General features: G+C 41.2%; 1 protein-coding gene across 6 annotated transcripts in view; it reads left to right on the top strand.

Moving 5' to 3' along the window:
* APAF1 (apoptotic peptidase activating factor 1) overlaps positions 1–8,319 on the top strand; it is an 87,080-nt gene extending 78,761 nt beyond the window's left edge. For 2 of the 6 annotated variants that reach the window (XM_023559951.2, XM_064283694.1), the window contains exons 25-26: positions 1,602–1,736; positions 5,628–8,318. In XM_023559951.2, coding sequence (XP_023415719.2) covers positions 1,602–1,736; positions 5,628–5,774 — 282 coding nt within the window. In that variant the 3' untranslated portion in view covers positions 5,775–8,318. Of the gene's footprint in view, positions 1–1,601; positions 1,737–5,627 lie in introns of all 6 variants that reach the window. The other 4 variants (XR_002788123.2, XM_023559947.2, XM_023559936.2 and 1 more) reach the window with 4 other exon arrangements.
* Positions 8,320–19,558: the final 11,239 nt, after the last annotated feature.

Genomic DNA, 19,558 nt, shown 5'->3' with positions numbered 1-19,558 from the left:
TACAGTGTGGCTTATTGCAGCTCCCACTGGACTGTCTGCCTTTGTTCAACAGTCCAGAGACTCACATCCCTGTCACCGGGCAAGCATTCAAGGTCTCCTTACTGAGGTGGAGTCTGTGTGATATGTCAGTTTTTATTACCCTGCAGTGCTTAAGATATACATAACAGCCATGCCAATTTTATTTAGAAAATGTCTTTTGGAAGAGACATGCTAATGCAATAGAATGCTGTTCTTTTTGTGTCTCTTTCAAAGATGGAAATATAGTGTGATAGGGAAAGTACCGCATGCTGGTGCATCAGAAATCATGGAAAAGCAGTTGGCTTGGCTGTGTTTGGCAGGTGGTGGGAAAAGTTTGGGCTTTGGTAACCAGTATATATGAGAAGAGTTTTTTTTTCTTCTTAATTTTTTCCACAAATGAAGATTTAAAACCCAAGAAATAGGTATATAATGCAGAAGACTGGGACACTGCAGTGTATAGGAATGGAGGAGTTATCAGATAGGCTTTCCAGGAAAATTAAGATTCTCTTGCTTGAGGATCAAGTAGCCAACTGTCTCTATACCAGTCACATAAATGCCATGTCAGCAGAAGTGGCAGAGCTGCTTTGGGAGCATTAATTTTGCTCTGAGTTTCTCATCTTTCCTGGTTATGAGGCAGTGTTTCATTTTTCAGGAACCCCTGTTGAAAAAGCTGTCTCTCTTAAAATTTGGAATGTTATTTAAAAAATTTTCCTCAGTGCATTTAAAAAATATTTTTTGTTTTGTTTTTATTCCTGATTATTTATCATGTAGGAAAGCTGGCTATCTTATTGAAATCTTTCTAATGAGTTTTTCCATTTGGTTCTCTTGAATTTTTTAGGGGGACATTTGCAAATGATGACTTTGACTTTTTCTTTTGCTGTTTATGTCTCTGTTTCTTATTCTGATGTGCATGACTTTGAAAAATTCGAGTATTACACTCATATGACATGTCATTAGAGCCTTACAGGAATTTCTTGTGTTTAAAATACATATGATTTAGATGTTTGAATGGAATCTGTCAACATTCTTGGTGTTACCTCCTGGACCGGAATTCTTTTTTTAAGGTAGCTTGTTATTTTTTGCGTAGTCCTGGCTTCTCTCATTCTCTTCTTATTAAATGGAAAAGGTCATAGAATTCTAATCAATTGCTGTAGTCCTCTTGTTTTATTTTTTGGAATATAGTTAATGACAAATATTGTGTGTAATTAGTATTTAGTATAGTTTTTTTTTTAATTAGGAAGGAGAGAATGCAGTCTAAAAAAATTCTTAAAGCATCTCGGAATTGTAATTACTATATATTTAAGCAAGGTTTCTAAGTATGTTCCAGATTAACCCAAAAAACCCACTGCCGTCGAGTCGATTCTGACTCATAGTGACCCTATGGGACAGAGTAGAACTGCCCCATAGAGTTTCCAAGGAGCTCCTGGTAGATTTGAACTGCCGACCTTTTGGTTAGCAGCCACAGCACTTAACCTCTACGCCACCAGGGTTTCCTATGTTACAGATTATAGATGTATATTTTAAAAGTGGAGGCAGCTTCTGGGTAACGTTTTGTTAATGAATCGCATATCATGTTTATGTAGATATGGAATGTCTCAAACGGTGAGCTTCTTGGTTTGTGTTCGGTAGAAGGAGCTGCTACCCACGGAGGCTGGGTGACCGACCTTTGCTTTTCTCCAGATAGCAAAATGCTTGTCTCCTCTGGGGCATATCTTAAGGTAAGAGTTCCTTAATGACTTGTATAAGCAGAGAACAGCCTATAGCCCTCTTTCCAAGCTGTCCTCACTTCCTGTATCTCAGTGAGTCCTTATACAGCCTAGGGGAGTAGAAGGCCAGTTCCTGTCATCCCCATTTTGCAGTGATGAGACTGGGTCTGCAAGGCTAATTTCCTCAGACTCTTGGAAGTTTTGGTGACAGTTAGGGATGTTCTCAGTCTAGAGCTGTCATATTGCCCCATACGGAATCTTAGATGATTAGAATGACTAGCAAGTAGGGTATTTAACTTTGTTTTATTTTTCATTTCACTCATTACGCTTTTGATTGAAAGTCTTTTAAAAAATGTATTTGTAATTTTTATTTTCCTTTAGCAATAATAATAATAATAGCAGCAGCAGCAGCAGCAGCGTGTTGGTTTATAGTGTACAAAATGCTTTACTTACATCATTTCAGGTCCTCACAACTTTGTGAGGCTTAAATTTTCCTTGGTTTGTAGATGAGGAAACTGATTTTCATGGAGGTTATGACTTTCCTAAAATTACATAGTAAGTAGAAGAGCTAAGACTGAAACCCAAGACTTCTCTTCACTCAGTTTTTTGTATCAAGTTTGTTTATGCAAATTTATTAGTGAATACTGAAGCCAATGCTTGAGTATGTCGTGGTTCTTCAATGTCATTTTTTTGGTGCTTCCATCTATTTATTCATCTCTTCTGTAAGAATGTGGTAAGTATCCACTTTGTGCTAAGACACCATGCTATGTGATACAATGTTTAAGATTTGGTTCTTGCCCTCAGGGGGCTTATAGTCTATGGGACAAGCAGACCTTAAACAAGTAAAGCCTCTAAAGTGTAGGAGGTGTTCTGGTACACATTTACATGAAGATAGTGGAGGCACAAAGGAGAAGAGTGGTCTTTTCTACCTTTGGGGGTTAGCAGAGGCTCCACAGGGAGGAGCGATGCTTGAGGTGAGCCTTTTGAATGGTGGTTGACTTGTAAAAGGTAGAGGAGGTGATACTATAAGTTGCATTGACCGCTTACACATTTTAAAAGTCTTTTAAAATACTTCTCTAGTGAGATCTTAGGATGTTGTAATTTTTTTAAATAAAAAATAGTCAAGTGTAGGATATGTTTCTGATTAATCATGTAGCGTAGTGTAGCTATTAAAAAATATTTGAATGAATTAAAGTTTTTGACTATATGAGACCCACGTAATTGCAATTTTACTAAACATAAAATCTAGCTTATAAAAAGATAAATTGGAAGGGAGTATTTAGCTTTATGAAAAGATGTGTTTTATGATCCCTTTACAAGGTTACATTGACAATACAACTCTGTTTACAAAATGTTGCATTAACTCACAGCTTTTTGGGGCACAACTTAGTTACTAGGGCATCCTGAGTAAGACATGATCACCACTTGTCTTTAACTTAAAGATAAACTGTAACTCTTAGTCTGCTAAGAGGATGGTGCTGAGAAGAGAGGCATTGCTATCTTTGTGTTGGAAGCTGGGAGTATTGAGTTGTATTGACTGCCGAAAAGCTTCCCAGCTTTGACACTGAGCTTCTAGACACCATGTCATTTGATTCTCTAGGCCCCATAGAATAAAAAACCAAAAACCAAACCCAGTGCCATCGAGTCGATTCCGACTCATAGCGACTCTATAGGACAGAGTAGAGCTGCCCCATAGAGTTTCCAAGGAGCGCCTGGCAGATTCGAACTGCCAACCGTTTGGTTAGCAGCCATAGCACTTAACAGCTACGCCCCATAGAATGCTATCACATAATCATGAATCTGGCTTACAAGATGTTATGAAGATCAGTGAGCAGATCTGCAGGGTTCTTGGAGAGCCTTGAAGTACATTAGCAGCAGAATAGATACCCCTACTGTAGAGGTGAAAGAATCTTTAGCCTGTATATTTGGTTTGTATATTTAAGTCACAGTCATGCTCCTTTTCCCTTCTGGGTTGATTACTAGCATGGGTAAACTGATTATGATATAGTCTTGCCTACATCTACCTAGTGTGTTAATGAGACTATCCACAAGCACAGAGCAAATTAATAGTAAAAAGGAACAGCTGCTGTAATGTCCAAGAAAATAGGCCTTTTGAGTCTGTTTACGCTGGACACCAAGCTGTATAAATTGAGTGTCAGTAAGACAGAGTAGATACCCAGTAGCTAAAATGCTCTTATTTCTCAAAGTTATTTCTATTTATAAGTTAAAAAATAATTTAGTTGTTTTTCTGTATTATGTCACAGAGCACGTGCTGTTAGAATGATAAGAAATTGACATTAATTCATACTCATGTGGGGAAAGGCTGATTTGAAATATGGACCACATGGAGAGAAATGCAGGTTTGCCATTACTTAGAGTACAACAGTCAGGGGACTGGGCTTTGGGGCAGAGTGCCTGAGTTCAAAGCCTAGCTCTGCCACTCATTAGCTTTGTGACCTTGCACAAGATTTTTTAACCTCTCTGTGCCTTGATTTTCTCATCTGTAAAATGCGTACAGTAGTAATACCTACTCCACAGGGTTAGGAGGATTAAGTGAGTTAATGCATTCATAGTATGTACACATAGTGGCACATGGTGTACTCTAAGTGTTAGCTGCTGTTTTATATTACTGTTTTTTAGTTCATATTCACACCCGTGGCTGGTGTTGTGTTTTCAAGTAGAGTGGTCTGTTCTAACAAACAGAGGGAAAGGTAGTGGGAGCACTGGATTAGGAAGTCAGAAACTATCCTGCCTCTGCTAGCGCCTCTGACTCTGCAAGCAGTGTTATCTTGGGTGACAAGGCCTTTCTTCTCTCTGAACCCCAGTTTCCTTATTTATAAAATGAGGTGGTTGGACCAGGTTATCTGTAAAGATCTTACTACTTCTGCCATTCGCCCCTAACAACTGAAAACTAACCAGTGTTCTTGAGTAGGTGGAATGTATCCTCTGCAGACTTCTTTACATTTTTAATTTACAAAGCAAAATTGTCAGTTCTGGAAAATCCCAAGTTAGTCCCTGCTGCTCTACTGAGGTTTACTCAAGTCTGTGGGGTACATTTTTACCAGTTACTATTACAAATAGTGCACGTGAATAGTCAACCCAGTCACATGTGCAGGAATGCTGGGGCACTGCCAGGGATTCAGAGGTTAGTGACACTATATTCGTAGTACTCTTGATGTACCTGAGCCTTGGTGTACCTGAAGCCTTTTTAAGATGTTTTCATGTGTATGGTCTCTTTTTGCCCTCATTTTAGCTGTGAGATACATAGGTAAACTTTATAATCTCCATTTGGTAACTGAATACATTATAATCTTGGCAAATTCAGTGATGGGGAGGAAAAAGGAAAGAGTTGGCCGGAAGTGCCTGCTGCATTTGAGGTGTTCAGTGTCTATTTAGCAAAGAAATTTGGTCATGGACTCTTGATTCACTCTTGGTAAAAGGGAAGATTCAGGAGAGAGAAAATTCTTTGCTACAGCCCATATTACCGAAAAGAGTCTGGGTGTCTAATAAAATATCACTCCATGTCTGCAAAGGGCCATTTTAGAGTGAAGAGAGGGATATTCTCTGTCCATCCCGCTGAGGAGGTCGTGCAGACAGGAGAATTCAGTTCAGCCACTGGCCTAATGGATTTTGTGTAGCAGCTCTGACATAAGCTGCAGCTCTTCTCAAGCCTGCCTGTGGTAGTTAGGTGTAGGCAAAGCTGTGAAGCAGTTGCCGGGGTTAGTTAGGGAAGGCTGACCAGGTCGATAATATTATATTGCAGCACAAAACCTGAGACTTTTTCCCTGCTGTTTCCTTAATTTTGGGATTGGGAAGTGATAGGGCAAAGGCTGTAGCCAGCACTGCAAATTGTCAGACAGTATAATTATCAGTTTAATGATAATTTTATTTTTCTCTGAACAGTGGTGGAATGTTGTCACTGGGGAATCTTCACAGACCTTCTACACAAATGGAACCAATCTGAAGAAAATACACGTGTCCCCTGACTTCAAAACGTTTGTGACTGTTGATAATCTTGGTATTTTATATATTTTACAGATTTTAGAGTAAAAGAATTAAGCATTAACATAAGTTGGATTCTTTTAAATACGGAACGGGAAAGAAATTGTAACGAAACTCTGTTTCACCTTTTTATAAAGCTGTGAATGGTTTTGTAGTATGGCATTTATTATAAAAGTGTTTGTTGTTGGATGAATAACATTAATCTAGTTTTTCCCCGAATGAACACACCTTTAATCTTGTTTTTCATAATCATCATCTTTATTGTTAACAGTTTGTTCTTAAGGTACAAATGAAAATGTGAATATACATACCTTGTTATATTGTTTGTAAAATTCTTTCTTGATACATTCAAATTGGCTGACATAATTAATGAAGATAATTTGAAGGAAACCTGTATTTTAATACGATCATTATGCAGGCTGTGCCCCAGGGTAACAGCAGCCTGCTCTCAGAACCACACTCTCTCAAATACAATCTTGGAGCTGATTTGCACTCTTTAAATTTGCTTTAAACATATTGTGTCTGTGTGAACAGTCTGCATTTCCTTTAATTAACTCCATTAGTGAGTCTTGGATTTCAAAAGTTCTGTGAAGCAAAATTACTGTGCGTTGGAGACAGTAGATTTTATTGGTCTACTGTTTTGTCTCTGTAACTTATGGCAGCCACAGACTATAACTGGACTCAGTTTTCAGCATCTGAGTTGAGCACTACCCTGCCTCAGTTTTTGTGTATACTAGACTTCTTACCTGTCTGAACTTGACCATTCTTAATCCTCACTTTTTCTTCTTTTTTTAGCAATTGATCCACAGTTAAATGTTAGTAAATAAGAATAATTAGGGAGGGGCCAATTTTAATCTTAAATTTTAATAATAGGATTTTTTCTAAGAAATTTAAAATGGTAGTCTTTTTCTATTTTCTGTTTACTTTCAGATAAATGGCATCGCCAGTGCTATTCTCTTAGTGAATTTCAATAGAGAATTTTCTGTTGCTTTCTACGCAGTTTCAGAATAGGCACTGTGACTGTGGAAGATGTCAATTTTAGCTTTCCAATCTTCTGTCCAACCAACCTATTCTCCCTCTCTCCCTCCCTCCTCCCACCAGGGTCACTCAGGAAAGGTAGCTTTTACTAGGAAAGAAGTTCATCAGTATCAGTAACTAGCAATTTCTGACTGCCCGAATTAAGAACTTTAATTGAAGTTTAAACCTGAGCATTATCTCTGAAATATTAAGGGAAATGGAGATAAATTAATAAAAAATGTGGTTGCCATATAACAAAAGTAACCAAAACTCAAAAGTTTTTTGTTTCTGCTCTGCCACAGGAACTAAATCAAATTGGTATTAATATTAATAGTACGTCAGCAATGAGCCTGTTTCTGTTGTTGGTGCATATTAGTAGATGGGGGCATGAATGGGATATGAATATGACCACTCAGATATATTTTAGATTAGATAGGTCTGCTTATCATTTGAGGGAACCTTAAATAGAGTGAATAATTTTTCACATTGCTGAGGTTTTTCTTTTTTTTAATTAGTTTACAGGCTTACTGTGATTTAAGCAAATATGTGAAAATTTTAATTTTATAAAAAGGAATTTCTGTAAATGATATATTCTCCTTAGAGTGTCTAAATCATGATTTGGATGCAGTGTTCAGGAACTCATTGCATATATAGCTCAGAGTTTAAAATATTAACTATTGGAGTTAAAAACCTCTAGACTTCTAGCAAAGATTGTTACTTACAGGACTAAGGTGTGTGTGACCCAAGCCATGGTATATTCAGTCGCCTCTTTTGCATGCAAAAGCCGGAAAATGAATAAGAAAGGCCAAAGAAAAATGGATGCATTTGAATTATGGTGTTGGCAAAGACTATTGAATACACCACGGACTGCCAAGGAATGAACAAATCTGTCTTGGAAGATGTACAGCCAGAATGCTACTTAGAAGCAAGGTGGCAAGACTTTGTCTCACATGTTTTAAACATGTTATCAGGAGGGACCAGTCCCTGGAGAAGGACATCATGCTTGGTAAAGTAGAGGGTCAGCAAAAAAGAGGAAGACCCTCAGTGAGATGAATTGACACAGTGGCTGCAACATTGGGCTCAGATATAGCAACGATTGTGAGGATGGCACAGGACCAAGCAGTGTATCATTCTTTTGTACGTAGGGTCACTGTGAACTGTAACTGAGTCAGTGATACCTAACAGACATACACACACACACAGACACAGAGTTAAAGTATAACAATAATCATTAGCTTTTAAAAATACTTGATTGGCCCTTGTCTTAAAAGAAATTAAAAAGAAAAATGAGGTACCATAAGGTAAGAAGAGAAGCTAAGTACAAAACAGCTGTAGATTTCACGGCAGCTCATGGAGTTAGTCAAGAGGAGAATTTGGTTTGTAGTTGGCAGATGAACACTGTCGAGCATTTTCCCCTGCTTCATTTTTTTGGATTGGAAATACCATTGAACTTTGTATATATAAAGATTTTTTACATTGTGTCTTGTTCATTTCGAAAACCATCGGTTTTATATTTTTGATATTGTCTACATGATTTTTTTTGTCTTGGTATACATTTTGAATGCATTTAAAAATGTTTACAAAAATAAAATTTCTCAAATCTTTTTGAAAAACTTTCAAATTGTTTCAGACTTCTTGTCATTTACCTGTTGATTAGAAGACTAACGTGAAAGATTCTTCAAACTAAAGCCATCAGCCGTTCCACCAGTGCTTTATCAGCTGTGTGTAAATTCAGTCCTATCAGAATTTTCTGAGTGTCTCCTCGGTGTGTTTCTGTGATGATTATTGCTTGGTGTGGTTGGCCTGGAGAAGATCCTGTAAAAAAGAGAATTCACTTATTCATTCACTCATTTTTAAAATTCATTCATTCAACACATTCATTGAGATTTACTGTGTGTCCAACATCGTTCTAGGTTTTGGGGATATAGCAGTGAACAACCCTCTTGGGGCTACGGGGTGCAGATAATAAATACATAAATTATGTAGTGTATTAGGTGGTCTGTTTAAACAGGGGACAGGGTTGTAGTTTTAGATGGAGTGGCTCATTGAGAAGGTGGCATTGGAGTAAAGACTTGATAGAGGTGAGGGATGAGCCATACATGTATCTGGAGAGCATTCTGAGCCAAGGGTACAGCAAGCAGGCTGGTGTGGCTAGAGAAGCATGAGTGAAGGAAGTATAATAGAAGATGAGGGCAGAGGGGAATCAGAGCCAGCACTTGGGAGGGCCTCTTCAGCCATTGTGAGGATACTGGTTTTTACTCTGAGGTGGGAGCCAGTGGAGGTATTTGAGCAAAGGAGTGACCTGACTTAGATTTAATTTAATCACTCTGGCAATGGGAATCAGTTGAGAATCAACTGAAAGGGGGATAGGCATGGATGGAAGCAGGGAGGCCAGTGTGAAGCTTTGGCGGTAATGTGGGTAAGAATGAAGGTGGGCCAGGCTAGGGTGGCAGCAGTAGAGATGGTGACATGTTGGCTATTTTGAAGAGAGTCAGTAGGATTTGCTGATGAAGTTTATGAGAGAGACAAGTAAAGAATGGTGCCAAAGTTTTGGTGTGAGCAACTGGAAGAATAGAGTTGTCCTTAACTAAGATGAAGAAGTCTATTAAAGTAGTAGGTTTGAAAGGGAAGACCAGGAGCTTAGTTTTGGACATACTAAGTTCAAGATGCCTATTAAACATCCAAGTGGAGATGTTGAGTAGATTCTTGGACAAAAGGATATGGAGTTCATGGGAGAAGTCCATGCCAGAGATACAAATTTTAGTCATCCATGAATTTAAAGCCAAGGGATTAGATGAAAGCAAAGAAATGAGTGTAGAAAAGATAGGAGACCCCAAGTCCGAGTCCAGGGCAGTATGGTTTTGCAAGATGAAGCCAGCCCAGGAGACTGAGGACCAGCAAAGACTAGAAATTGCAATGCAGTGTGCTAAGTGTAGTGAGTGCAGTGAGCATGGGTTCCTTAACTCAAGATGATCATGGGCAAATTCCTTTATTAGTTTGTTCATTGAACCATCTATCCTGTATGTCTTGAACGCCTACTATGTGCCGGGCACTGTTTCAAGGAGCAGACAATAAATGTTTTAGTTGTTGGGGGAGGTTGGGATCAACAGACAGCAAGCAAACAAGAAAATATCAGCAGTTTCCTTATCTATAAAATGAGTTTCAGTTCCTCTCAGGATCGTCATAAGGATTTAATAAGATAATGCTTATGAAGTACGTAATCTCAGTGCTTGCACCAAGAAAGTGCTCAATAGACATTTCTTGGTATTACTTCATAATAATAATTAGGACCATCATTCCCTTCTTGGGCCTCCATCATCTTAGCCTGGCAACAGTTCTCCTGCTGCCATCTCTGCCACCAGTCATGTCCCTTCGCCAAGTTATTTTGTACAGCATGATCTTCCCAAAGTGCCAATCTTAATCGTGTCACTGTGCTTAAAACCCAGAATCTGCTGTGTGTTCTCTTGATTTTGTGGCTTTATATATGCTGTTTGCTGCTTCCTCTTCTATATACTGTCCCTTCCTCCCTTCCACCCTCCAAAGCTGCTTTTCTCATTGATCCTCATCTTTCATGTATTTGTTGAGATGGCCCTTCTGAAGATCTGCCCTGACTCCTGCCATAGCACCTTCTCTGCCATGGCTTTCATTGCCCTGTATGGTAGTTCCTTTTTACTGATTGAGGCCCTGCATTAGATCATAAGGTCTCTGAAAGCTGGGTCTGTATCTTTTAATATCAGAGGCTATCAAACCAACCAACCAGGCAGTTGCCATTGAGTTGATTCTGATATAAGCCTCAATAAATATTTGAAATTCCCATATGCCTATGTGCCCATAATAGTGTTCTCCCTTCTCAATGATATCATGACTGTCAAATTACGATGTAGCATATCACCAGCATCTTCTTTATCTTTGCATTTTGATGTGGCATTTTATTATGATGCATCGCTGTTGTTAGGTGCCATCGATTTCAACTTTCAGTGACTCCATGTGACAGCGCAGAACTCCCTTAAAGAGTTTTCTAAGCTGTAATCTTTACTAGAGCAGATCACCAGGTCTTTCTCCCACAGAGCCACAGGGTGGGTTCGAACCACCAGTCTTCGAGTTAGCAGCCAAAGGCTTAATCACTGTGCTACCAGGAGTCCTTGATGCATCACTAGGGGAGAGTAAAACTTTACATGGATAAAAAAGGGTTGCTACCAAATTACATGAAACGAATAAACATATTCCTACGTCAGCAAGCATGGCAATCCGTTAGTCAACAAATGTTTTATAATTACAGACCTTTAGAGAAGGAGAAAATGATTTTCTAATAATTCTTAGTCTCTAAAGATTGTCATTGGAATAGACATCTTGTTCATAAGCCCTCCTCTTATAAGTATGGATATACTATAGTTATTAAAATGACTGAATTAGAAAATAAGCAACTACTGGGCCCTGAGTTTAATGCTAGAAGAATTGCTGAGTATGTTCACATGGAAGGGGCAGAAGTTGGTTAAAGTATAGGACTCCCATCAGAGACCAGGCCTTTGAGGTCATTTGACATCAATGGCAACTTGTTCCCAAGTCAGATGATGTGAGAAGACTAGAGCTTGGGAAATTTTCATTTCAATTATGATTGAGGAAAATGAGCCGCTGGTGTTCACTGTAAATTCATTTATGAGGTCAGGCCCTCAGAATTGGGAATACCGCTTATCACATAGAAGTGAATAGAAAATCTGCCTCTGTAATTGACCATCACCCAGGGCTATAACAGGTAACTAGAGAGAGAATTCCAGGCCTGAGTTTGGGTCTGGTGGTTCTAAGCAACTGATCAAACTGGAGAATACCCAGCAGGCAAGCGAAGTCTCCTGCTTTATACCAAGGTGGCTGTTCTGAGGAGCTGACACCAACGTTCACAGTCATTCATTTATTTATTGCTTATCCACTGTAGGTGCTGCCCAACCTTCGTTCTCTCCTCACGGTAGTTGAGTGGATTTGCAGACTATGCATCCCCAGTTTCTAGAGGAAGAACTAAACCCCAGGCAGCTAATCAGTGACAAAGCCAGCGTTGAAACCCAAATATGATTTTCTTTTTTATAGAAAGGCCGAGACCCAACTGGGCTACAAGGCCAGACTGTCAGTTACAGTTGGAAGTGGAATTCCGTTTGAGTGGCAGGTGAACACCAGCCTAGGGATCACAGGCTTGGGTTTTGGTACTCAGGGAAGATCATCTGTTGGCTTGTGTGATGATTTTGGAGATGTATTTTTAAATTTCTGATTCATATTCAATTGGCAGTGACTCTAAACCCTTTGCTTTTGGTTTATTTGCCTCACCCTCTGTCAAGTAACTTTCTGAGGAGGAAGGAAGGGGAAGTACTATTTTTTGGGAGCATTTTATGTGCCAGGTCTTTATTGAACGCTCACAACAGGGCTTGAAGCTGTTATCTCTTATTATATGGATGTGGAAACAGAGAAAGGTTAATTTGCCAGGGCCCCACAGCCAGAAAGTAGTGGAGTGTGGGTTTTGGTCCAAGGCAGACTCCACTGCCTGTACGTCTTCACCAAAACAGGGCTGGAGGATCCCAGGAACACTATTTCAGTTAGGCATTAAATTCATTATTCATTCCATTCATTTACCCTGTGCATCATGATTGATGATTGGGTGCTCAGCTCTCAGAGAAGACAACAGACATGGTCTGTGCTCCTGAGGAGCTTCTACTTTTAGTTGTCAAAACATTCCAGGGGGTTGTCGATAGATGATTAACCCAGCTCTGTGGCTGTAGAGATTGCTCTTTGAAAAAAAAAGGGGGGGGGGGGGCGGACATTGTGATAGGAACCAAAGGACAGCAGAGACTGGGTGTCACTTTGGATTTGTTAGCACTTGGCCACTGGTCTCAGCTTACTGTCTTCTGGCTCTGATGGCTGATATCTGAACGATTCTCATGATTCAAGCATTGAGCAGGGCCATCAGTCCTACTGTTGCCTCCTTGATGGAGAAACTTGTTTCTACTTTGAAACCCTTTGTTCATTTCAAATTAGAGTTAGGCCTGGGGTTAGCAGATCCGAGTGCTGCTTCTGCCATCTTGAGTTTATTTCCCTCTTTCTCCTTTTTCTCCCATTTGAAAAGTTGCAAGCTCTCAGAGCCTCAGTGTCCTCATTTGTCAAACAGGAAACACAACATCTAATGTGTAGGCTTAGAAACATATTCAAGCATCTGATGCAGGTTTTAATAAATGGCATAATTATTTTTTGTCCTAGTCACAAACCTCTGTTTCTGTGCCACGTGAGTTTCCATGGTTTACCAAATGGGAACCTGCTGCTTCAGCTCCATGGAACACATTTTTCTCCAGACATCATCCTGCCCCCGCCTCCTCCTCCTTCTTCTCCTCTGGGCTGTTAGCTCTCAATGGACAGACCTCCCCTAGCAGGAAAGTTGTCATCTGCTTTTGTCTTGAGCCGGCCTAGCTTTATTCTTTTCGGACTGTGCACGCGCCCATCGAGTGGTGGGGAGGACTGGCATGAAGGAGTGGAGAGACCTTAGGCTCGCTGCTTGGGCCAGTGGCTTGGGGGTGTGGCAGCAACTGTGGGCTTTGGCTGCACTGACTTTCCAGCTGTGTGGCCTTCAGCACATAACTTAATATTATCAAGGATCAACTTCCTAGGGAGCCTTTCATGTAAGGAACTTTGTGGGCTTCCCAATTTCTCAGAGGATTCATAAGGACTGATAGGAGATCCTGGTGGCTTAGTGGTTAAGAGCTACGGCTGCTAACTAAAAGGTCAGCAGTTCGAATCCACTAGGTGCTCCTTGGAAACCCTATGGGGCAGTTCTGCTCTGTCCTATTGGGTCACTAGGAGTTGGAATCGACTCGATGGCAACAGGTTTTGGATAAGAGGGATGATTCTTCAACTTTGTACCTAGAATCAAAACTCATTGCCATTTAGTCGATTCCAACTCCTAGTGACCCTACAGGACAGAGTAGAACTGCCTCATAGAGTTTCCAAGGCTGTACATTTTTATGGAAGCAGACTGCCACATTTCTCTCTTGCGGAGCGGCTGGTGGGTTTGAACCACCAACCTTTCAAGTGCTTAACCACTGTGCCACCATGACTCCTTGTACCTAGAATTATCTGGTTTCAAATTCCAAAGCCCAGGCCTCACCCCAGACCCATTAATTCGCAATCACTGGAGATGTTCCCCGGTGATTCTAGTTTGTAGCCAAGGCTGAGAACCAGCACCCTCTGCTTCTGTTCTTGATGCCCGACCACGCCATTCATTGCCAGTCCCGCTCCTGCACCCCAGCCAACTGCACCCACGACGTCTGGATATGCATCATGCTCCTTTACACCTGCTCTGCTCAGGAGTGTTGCTTGGTACACAGGTGTTTGGTGTGCACATTAACATAACTGCGGGGGATCCTCTTGGATTTGGTGGCTAATTTATAGAGTGACTCTGCCAGGGTGATCATCAGTTCCTCCTACAGTCACTGCTTTCTCTATCCGAGTGTCTCACCTGTGTGTGCTTGCTTTTGCCTTTTACCCAGGGCTGTAATGAACCCCATTGTGGCAGACACTGCTAGTGGCTTCCCCAATATCCAATCTTCCCCTTTTCCTCACTATAACAATCCCTATACTGTTGAAGGCTGTTTTGTGCTCAGCTACAAGTAACAATAACAACAACAACAGCTATAGTTTCCAGCTTCCTAGGGGTGGCCAATGAGATGGAAGTCATGAAGTGAAGGTTTTATGAAAGCTCTTAAAAAGTTGCTTACTCAGTTGTGAGGCAGGAGCCCTTTGGTCCATCCCATCCTTTCTCTTTTTTTCCTGCCTGGAATGTGGTTGTACTTGCTGATGCTCCAGCAGCCATTTTGTGAACATGAGGTAACCTTTAGGCTGGAACCCATGGTAAGGATGGCAGAATAGAGATAACGAAGGAACTTGGGATTTTGATGAGAACCGTGGAGCTACCATTCCAGTCATGTACTTTATCTCTGAAGTTCATGTTACATGACAGAAAACTCAACCCCTCCCTTGTTGAAGACACTAATGTCTGGGCTTTGTTACTAATTCCTGAATTCAATTTCTAACTAATATTCCCATAAACCAACATGGTATATAACAAAAGTTCTAACAAATGTCAGTGACCTCTGCCTCCCTGCCTCCTCTACAACCTCCACCTCAGCCACGAAGTGCTCCTTTTTTGTTAAGTAACTGGACATCTAGCTGTGAGACTTTGTGGAATCTGAGGAGGCCGTAAAGACACACAAAAAGAGTTCACAAACAAGTGATACACAGACCATGCCCAGCCTGCAGATCGTTTTTTTTGGCCCACATTTTTTTAAAAACTCCAAATATGTTGCCAACATTGCCAAATCAAATGATTTCACATAAAAATCCATACTTCTGAGAACATCTGTCAGCACAGGGTCTTCCTTTCTGTTCAGCCACGATCATCTGGACCTGAGTAGCAGCCTCCTCTTAGGTGAGTTCACCAGAGTCCCACCCCACTTAGGTTGGCTTCGAAGGCATTTGGGTTTGCAACTTCAACTCCCCCCTTCCAAACCCACACCCCAGAAACAGCCTGCTAAAATAGAATTCCCAGTTTTTCTCCTGTGCCTTTCTTCTTTCCCAGTCTGCCCTGACTCAACATTTAACACTTTGGGATTTTTTTTTCCCCTCTCAGGAAACTGAGCATACACTTTTGAGAAACAGAGAGAAATCAGCCTCTCAAATGTCAGAAAACAGCTGATGTTGCCTCTTACTTGGAGGCATCTCAACTTCCCTGCCACGTGTCTTATTGGCACTTGCGTACCCAGGCTCCCCAGGGAGCGATATTGGGAGGCTTGATTGAGGCATCAGGACACCCAGAGGACAATTCAATTAGGTATTGAATATGGATTGCTCTGAACAGCTTTTATTACCATGTTGTGAGCTGACTTTGGTGGTAGGAGGTGACTCCATCTCGGGTTGCTCTGACTGTGGTGATAAGACATAAGAGATTTTCTCAATGGCAGGACTTGTAAGATGCACATCAGCTCTGCTGTGCTAAGTCTGTCATTCAACATCCTCCAATATCTGAACCAAGTAACAACCCCTGAGACTGCCACCTTCATGGGGGAGACCCCCTCTGGAGCTGATAAACGGAGACTATTTAGGCTGAAGAATGTCTAAGTCTTTATGTAACTGGTCAGTAACAACTTTTGGAAGTTAAATGCCCATGCATAGGTCTCTGAGGTTTTGGGGAGAAAAAAAAAAATACTTTGATAATTTCTAGCTGTGATTATAAGTTACACAGAGTGCGGTATATTGGGTCTGGAATGTTCATTTAGCATAAGAAGTAAGTAAAATGATGTCACACTGAGCACAAAGTTCTTCATAAACAGACTGAACCCTGGCTGCTCAATGGTTAAGTGCTAGGCTGCTAACTTAAAGGTTAGTGGTTCGAACCCACCCAGCACCACTTTGGGAGAAAGACCTGGCATCTGGTCCCATAAAGATTATAGCCCAGAAAACCCCATGGGGCAGTTCTTCTCTGTCACATGGGCTCACTGTCAGAATGGACTCGACAGCACCTAACAACAGAGATGAAGATGGGAGACAGTTAAGTGGAACTGTCATTCCCCAGGTCAGCACCAATGTCTTATGGTTAATTCTGCCACAAGAATAAGTTCTGGCTCATGGGTATTACATGAAGAAAGCAAGACGTCATTTAAAAGATAGGAAAGAAAGAAAAGACCAAGATGGATGTCAGAGGAGACTGAAACTTGCTCTCTAACGCCGAGCAGCTAAAGCAAAAGGAAGAATTGATGAAGTAAAAGAACTGAACAGAAGATTTCAAAGGGCCTTTCGAGAAGACAAAGTATTATAATGACATGTGCAAAGAGCGGGAGATGGAAAACCAAAAGGGAAGAACACGCTCGGCGTTTCTCAAGCTGATAGAACTGAAGAAAAAATTCAAGCCTCGAGTTGCAATAGTGAAGGATTCCATGGGAAAAATATTAAACGACGCAGGAAGCACTAAAAGAAGATGGAAGGAATACACAGAGTCATTATACCAAAAAGAATTAGTTGATGTTCAACCATTTCAAGAGGTGGCATATGATCAGGAACTGATGGTCCTGAAGGAAGAAGTCCAAGCTGCTCTGAAGGATTTGCGAAAAACAAGGCTCCAGGAATTGATGGAATATCAATTGAGATGTTTCAACAAACAGATGCAGTGCTGGATGTGCTCACTCGTCTATGACAAGAAATATGGAAGACAGCTTCCTGGCCAACTGACTGGAAGAGATCCATTTTTATGCCTATTCCCAAGAAAGGTGATCCAGCTGAATGTAGAAATTATAGAACAATATCAGTAATATCACAGGCAAGCAAAATTTTGCTAAAGACCATTCAAAAACGGCTGCAGCAGTATATCGACAGGGAACTGCCAGAAATTCAGGCCGGTTTCAGAAGAGGACGTGGAACCAGGGATATCATTGCTGATGTCAGATGGATCCTGGCTAAAAGCAGAGAGTACCAGAAGGATGTTTACCTGTGTTTTATTGGCTGTGCAAAGGCATTCGACTGTGTGGATCATAACAAACTATGGTAACACTGCGAAGAATGGGAATTCCAGAACACTTAATTGTGCTCATGAGGAACCTTTACATAGATCAAGAGGCAGTTGTTCGGACGGAACAAGGGGATACTGATTGGTTTAAAGTCAGGAAAGGTATGCGTCAGGGTTGTATTCTTTCACCATACCTATTCAATCTGTATGCTGAGCAAATAATACGAGAATCTGGACTACATGAAGAAGAACGGGGCATCAGGATTGGAGGAAGACTCATCAACAACCTGCGTTATGCAGATGACACAACCTTGCTTGCTGAAAGTGAAGAGGACTTGAAGCACTTACTAATGAAGATCAAAGACGACAGCCTTCAGTTTGGATTGCACCTCAACATAAAGAAAACAAAAATCCTCACAACTGGACCAGTGACCAACATCATGATAAACGGAGAAAAGACTGAAGTTGTCAAGGATTTCATTTTACTTGGATCCACAACCAACAGCGATGGAAGCAGCAGTCAAGAAATCAAAAGATGCACTGCACTGGGCAAATCTGCTGCAAAGGACCTCTTGAAAGTGTTGAAGAGCAAAGATGTCACCTTGAAGACTATAAGATGTGCCTGACCCAACCCATGGTATTTTCAATCACATCATATTCATGTGAAAGCTGGACAATGAATAAGGAAGACCAAGGAAGAATTGATGCCTTTGAATTGTGGTGTTGGCGAAGAATATTGAATATACCAAGGACTCCCCAAAAAACGAGCAAATCTGTCTTAGGAGAAGTAGAACCAGAATGCTCCTTAGAAGCAAGGATGGCGAGACTGCATCTTACATACTTTGGACATGTCGTCAGGAGGGATCAGTCTCTGGAGAAGGACATCATGCTTGGCAGAGTACGGGGTCAGCGGAAAAGACAAAGACCCTCAATGAGGTGGACTGACACAGTGGCTGGAAGAACGAGCTCAAGCATAACAACGATTGTAAGGATGGCTCAGGACCGGGCAGTGTGTCGTTCTGTCGTGCATAGGGTCGCTATGGGTCGGAACTGACTCGATGGCACCTAACAACAACAACAACATGGGTACTAATGGAACCACGCAGTTACGCAGGATGGTGATCGGGCAGCAAACCCAGGCAGATGCACAGCACGCTCTCTGCGCCTGTTGGAACTGGCTTCTGTGGGAGGCAGGACTCTGGCTGGGGCAGGCAGATCCTTGGGTTCATCGGCTACGAGGCAGAGGCAGCAGTAAGTGTGAGCGGTGCCGGCTGGGTTGGGGGAATCGGGAGAGGAGTGTGGGGTGGGCTGCTGCCGCCTCACTGCAGGTACAATCTATGCTGGCCTGTGATGGCTCCTTAAACGATTTTATTTTTAAAAAAATATGTTGATAACTGTCAGATTGCTTCGTTTTCCTAGGAGACATACTCAGTGACTAGCCTATATAAAAAGAAAAGTTCAAATTTTAATGTCTAAAAAAAAAAGGCTTTATTCCATATAGATTTCTGAACAGTCATTCCATTCCAATTTTGTGGAAGAAGGATGAACTATCAAGGCCATACCACTTATCAAATTTTCATTTCTTTACAATAATAGCTTAAAAGCAATGTTATTTGGGGTCCAAGGGTGAATTTTTATGGATTTGTGAGAATTTGGCTGTCTCCCGCTCCATCTTATCCCAACATTATATGCACCAGTAACATAATTCCAACCAAAAACCTCCTGTTAGGTCTTGAGAAAAATCACCTCCATGACTTATTAATGAATTAACCAGGCATAATTTTCATTGGGTTCATTCACCCAAATTTGTCATAGAATATAATTTAAGAAATAAAGGAAAAAAGTGAAATGGAGTTATTCAAGTCCTTTCCTGAACAATATTAGCATTTGAGGAGCCCACCCCCACCCCATGGCTGTAGCAGTTATCAGTGTGTCAGATTTCTCTTTCAGGAAAATTTAGCTACAAATCCTTCTTTTGCACAGGGGCTGGCTCGCTTTTGTGGGCCCGTCCAGATCCTCTTGTCCCTCTTCTCTGCCCTGGGTGGGCTGTATCAAAGGATTCTTTGCCCTCCGGCTTCCAGTTGGGTACATACAATGCAGAATGGAGGGTGGGGAGTGAAGACAGGGTATTTTATACCCCCGGCAGAATCCCTGGATGGTGCAGATGGTTAATAATGTGCTTGGCTGCTAACTGAAAGGCTGGAAGGTTCAAATCCACCCAGAGGTGCCTTGGAAGAAAGGCCTGGAGATCTACTTTCAAAAAAACCAGCCACTGAAAACCCTATGG

Source organism: Loxodonta africana, chromosome 4, assembly GCF_030014295.1.
Source record: "Loxodonta africana isolate mLoxAfr1 chromosome 4, mLoxAfr1.hap2, whole genome shotgun sequence".
Lineage (NCBI taxonomy): Eukaryota > Metazoa > Chordata > Mammalia > Proboscidea > Elephantidae > Loxodonta > Loxodonta africana.
The sequence above is the reverse complement of the archived record's forward strand: the minus strand, read 5'-3'. Positions and strand labels throughout refer to the sequence as shown.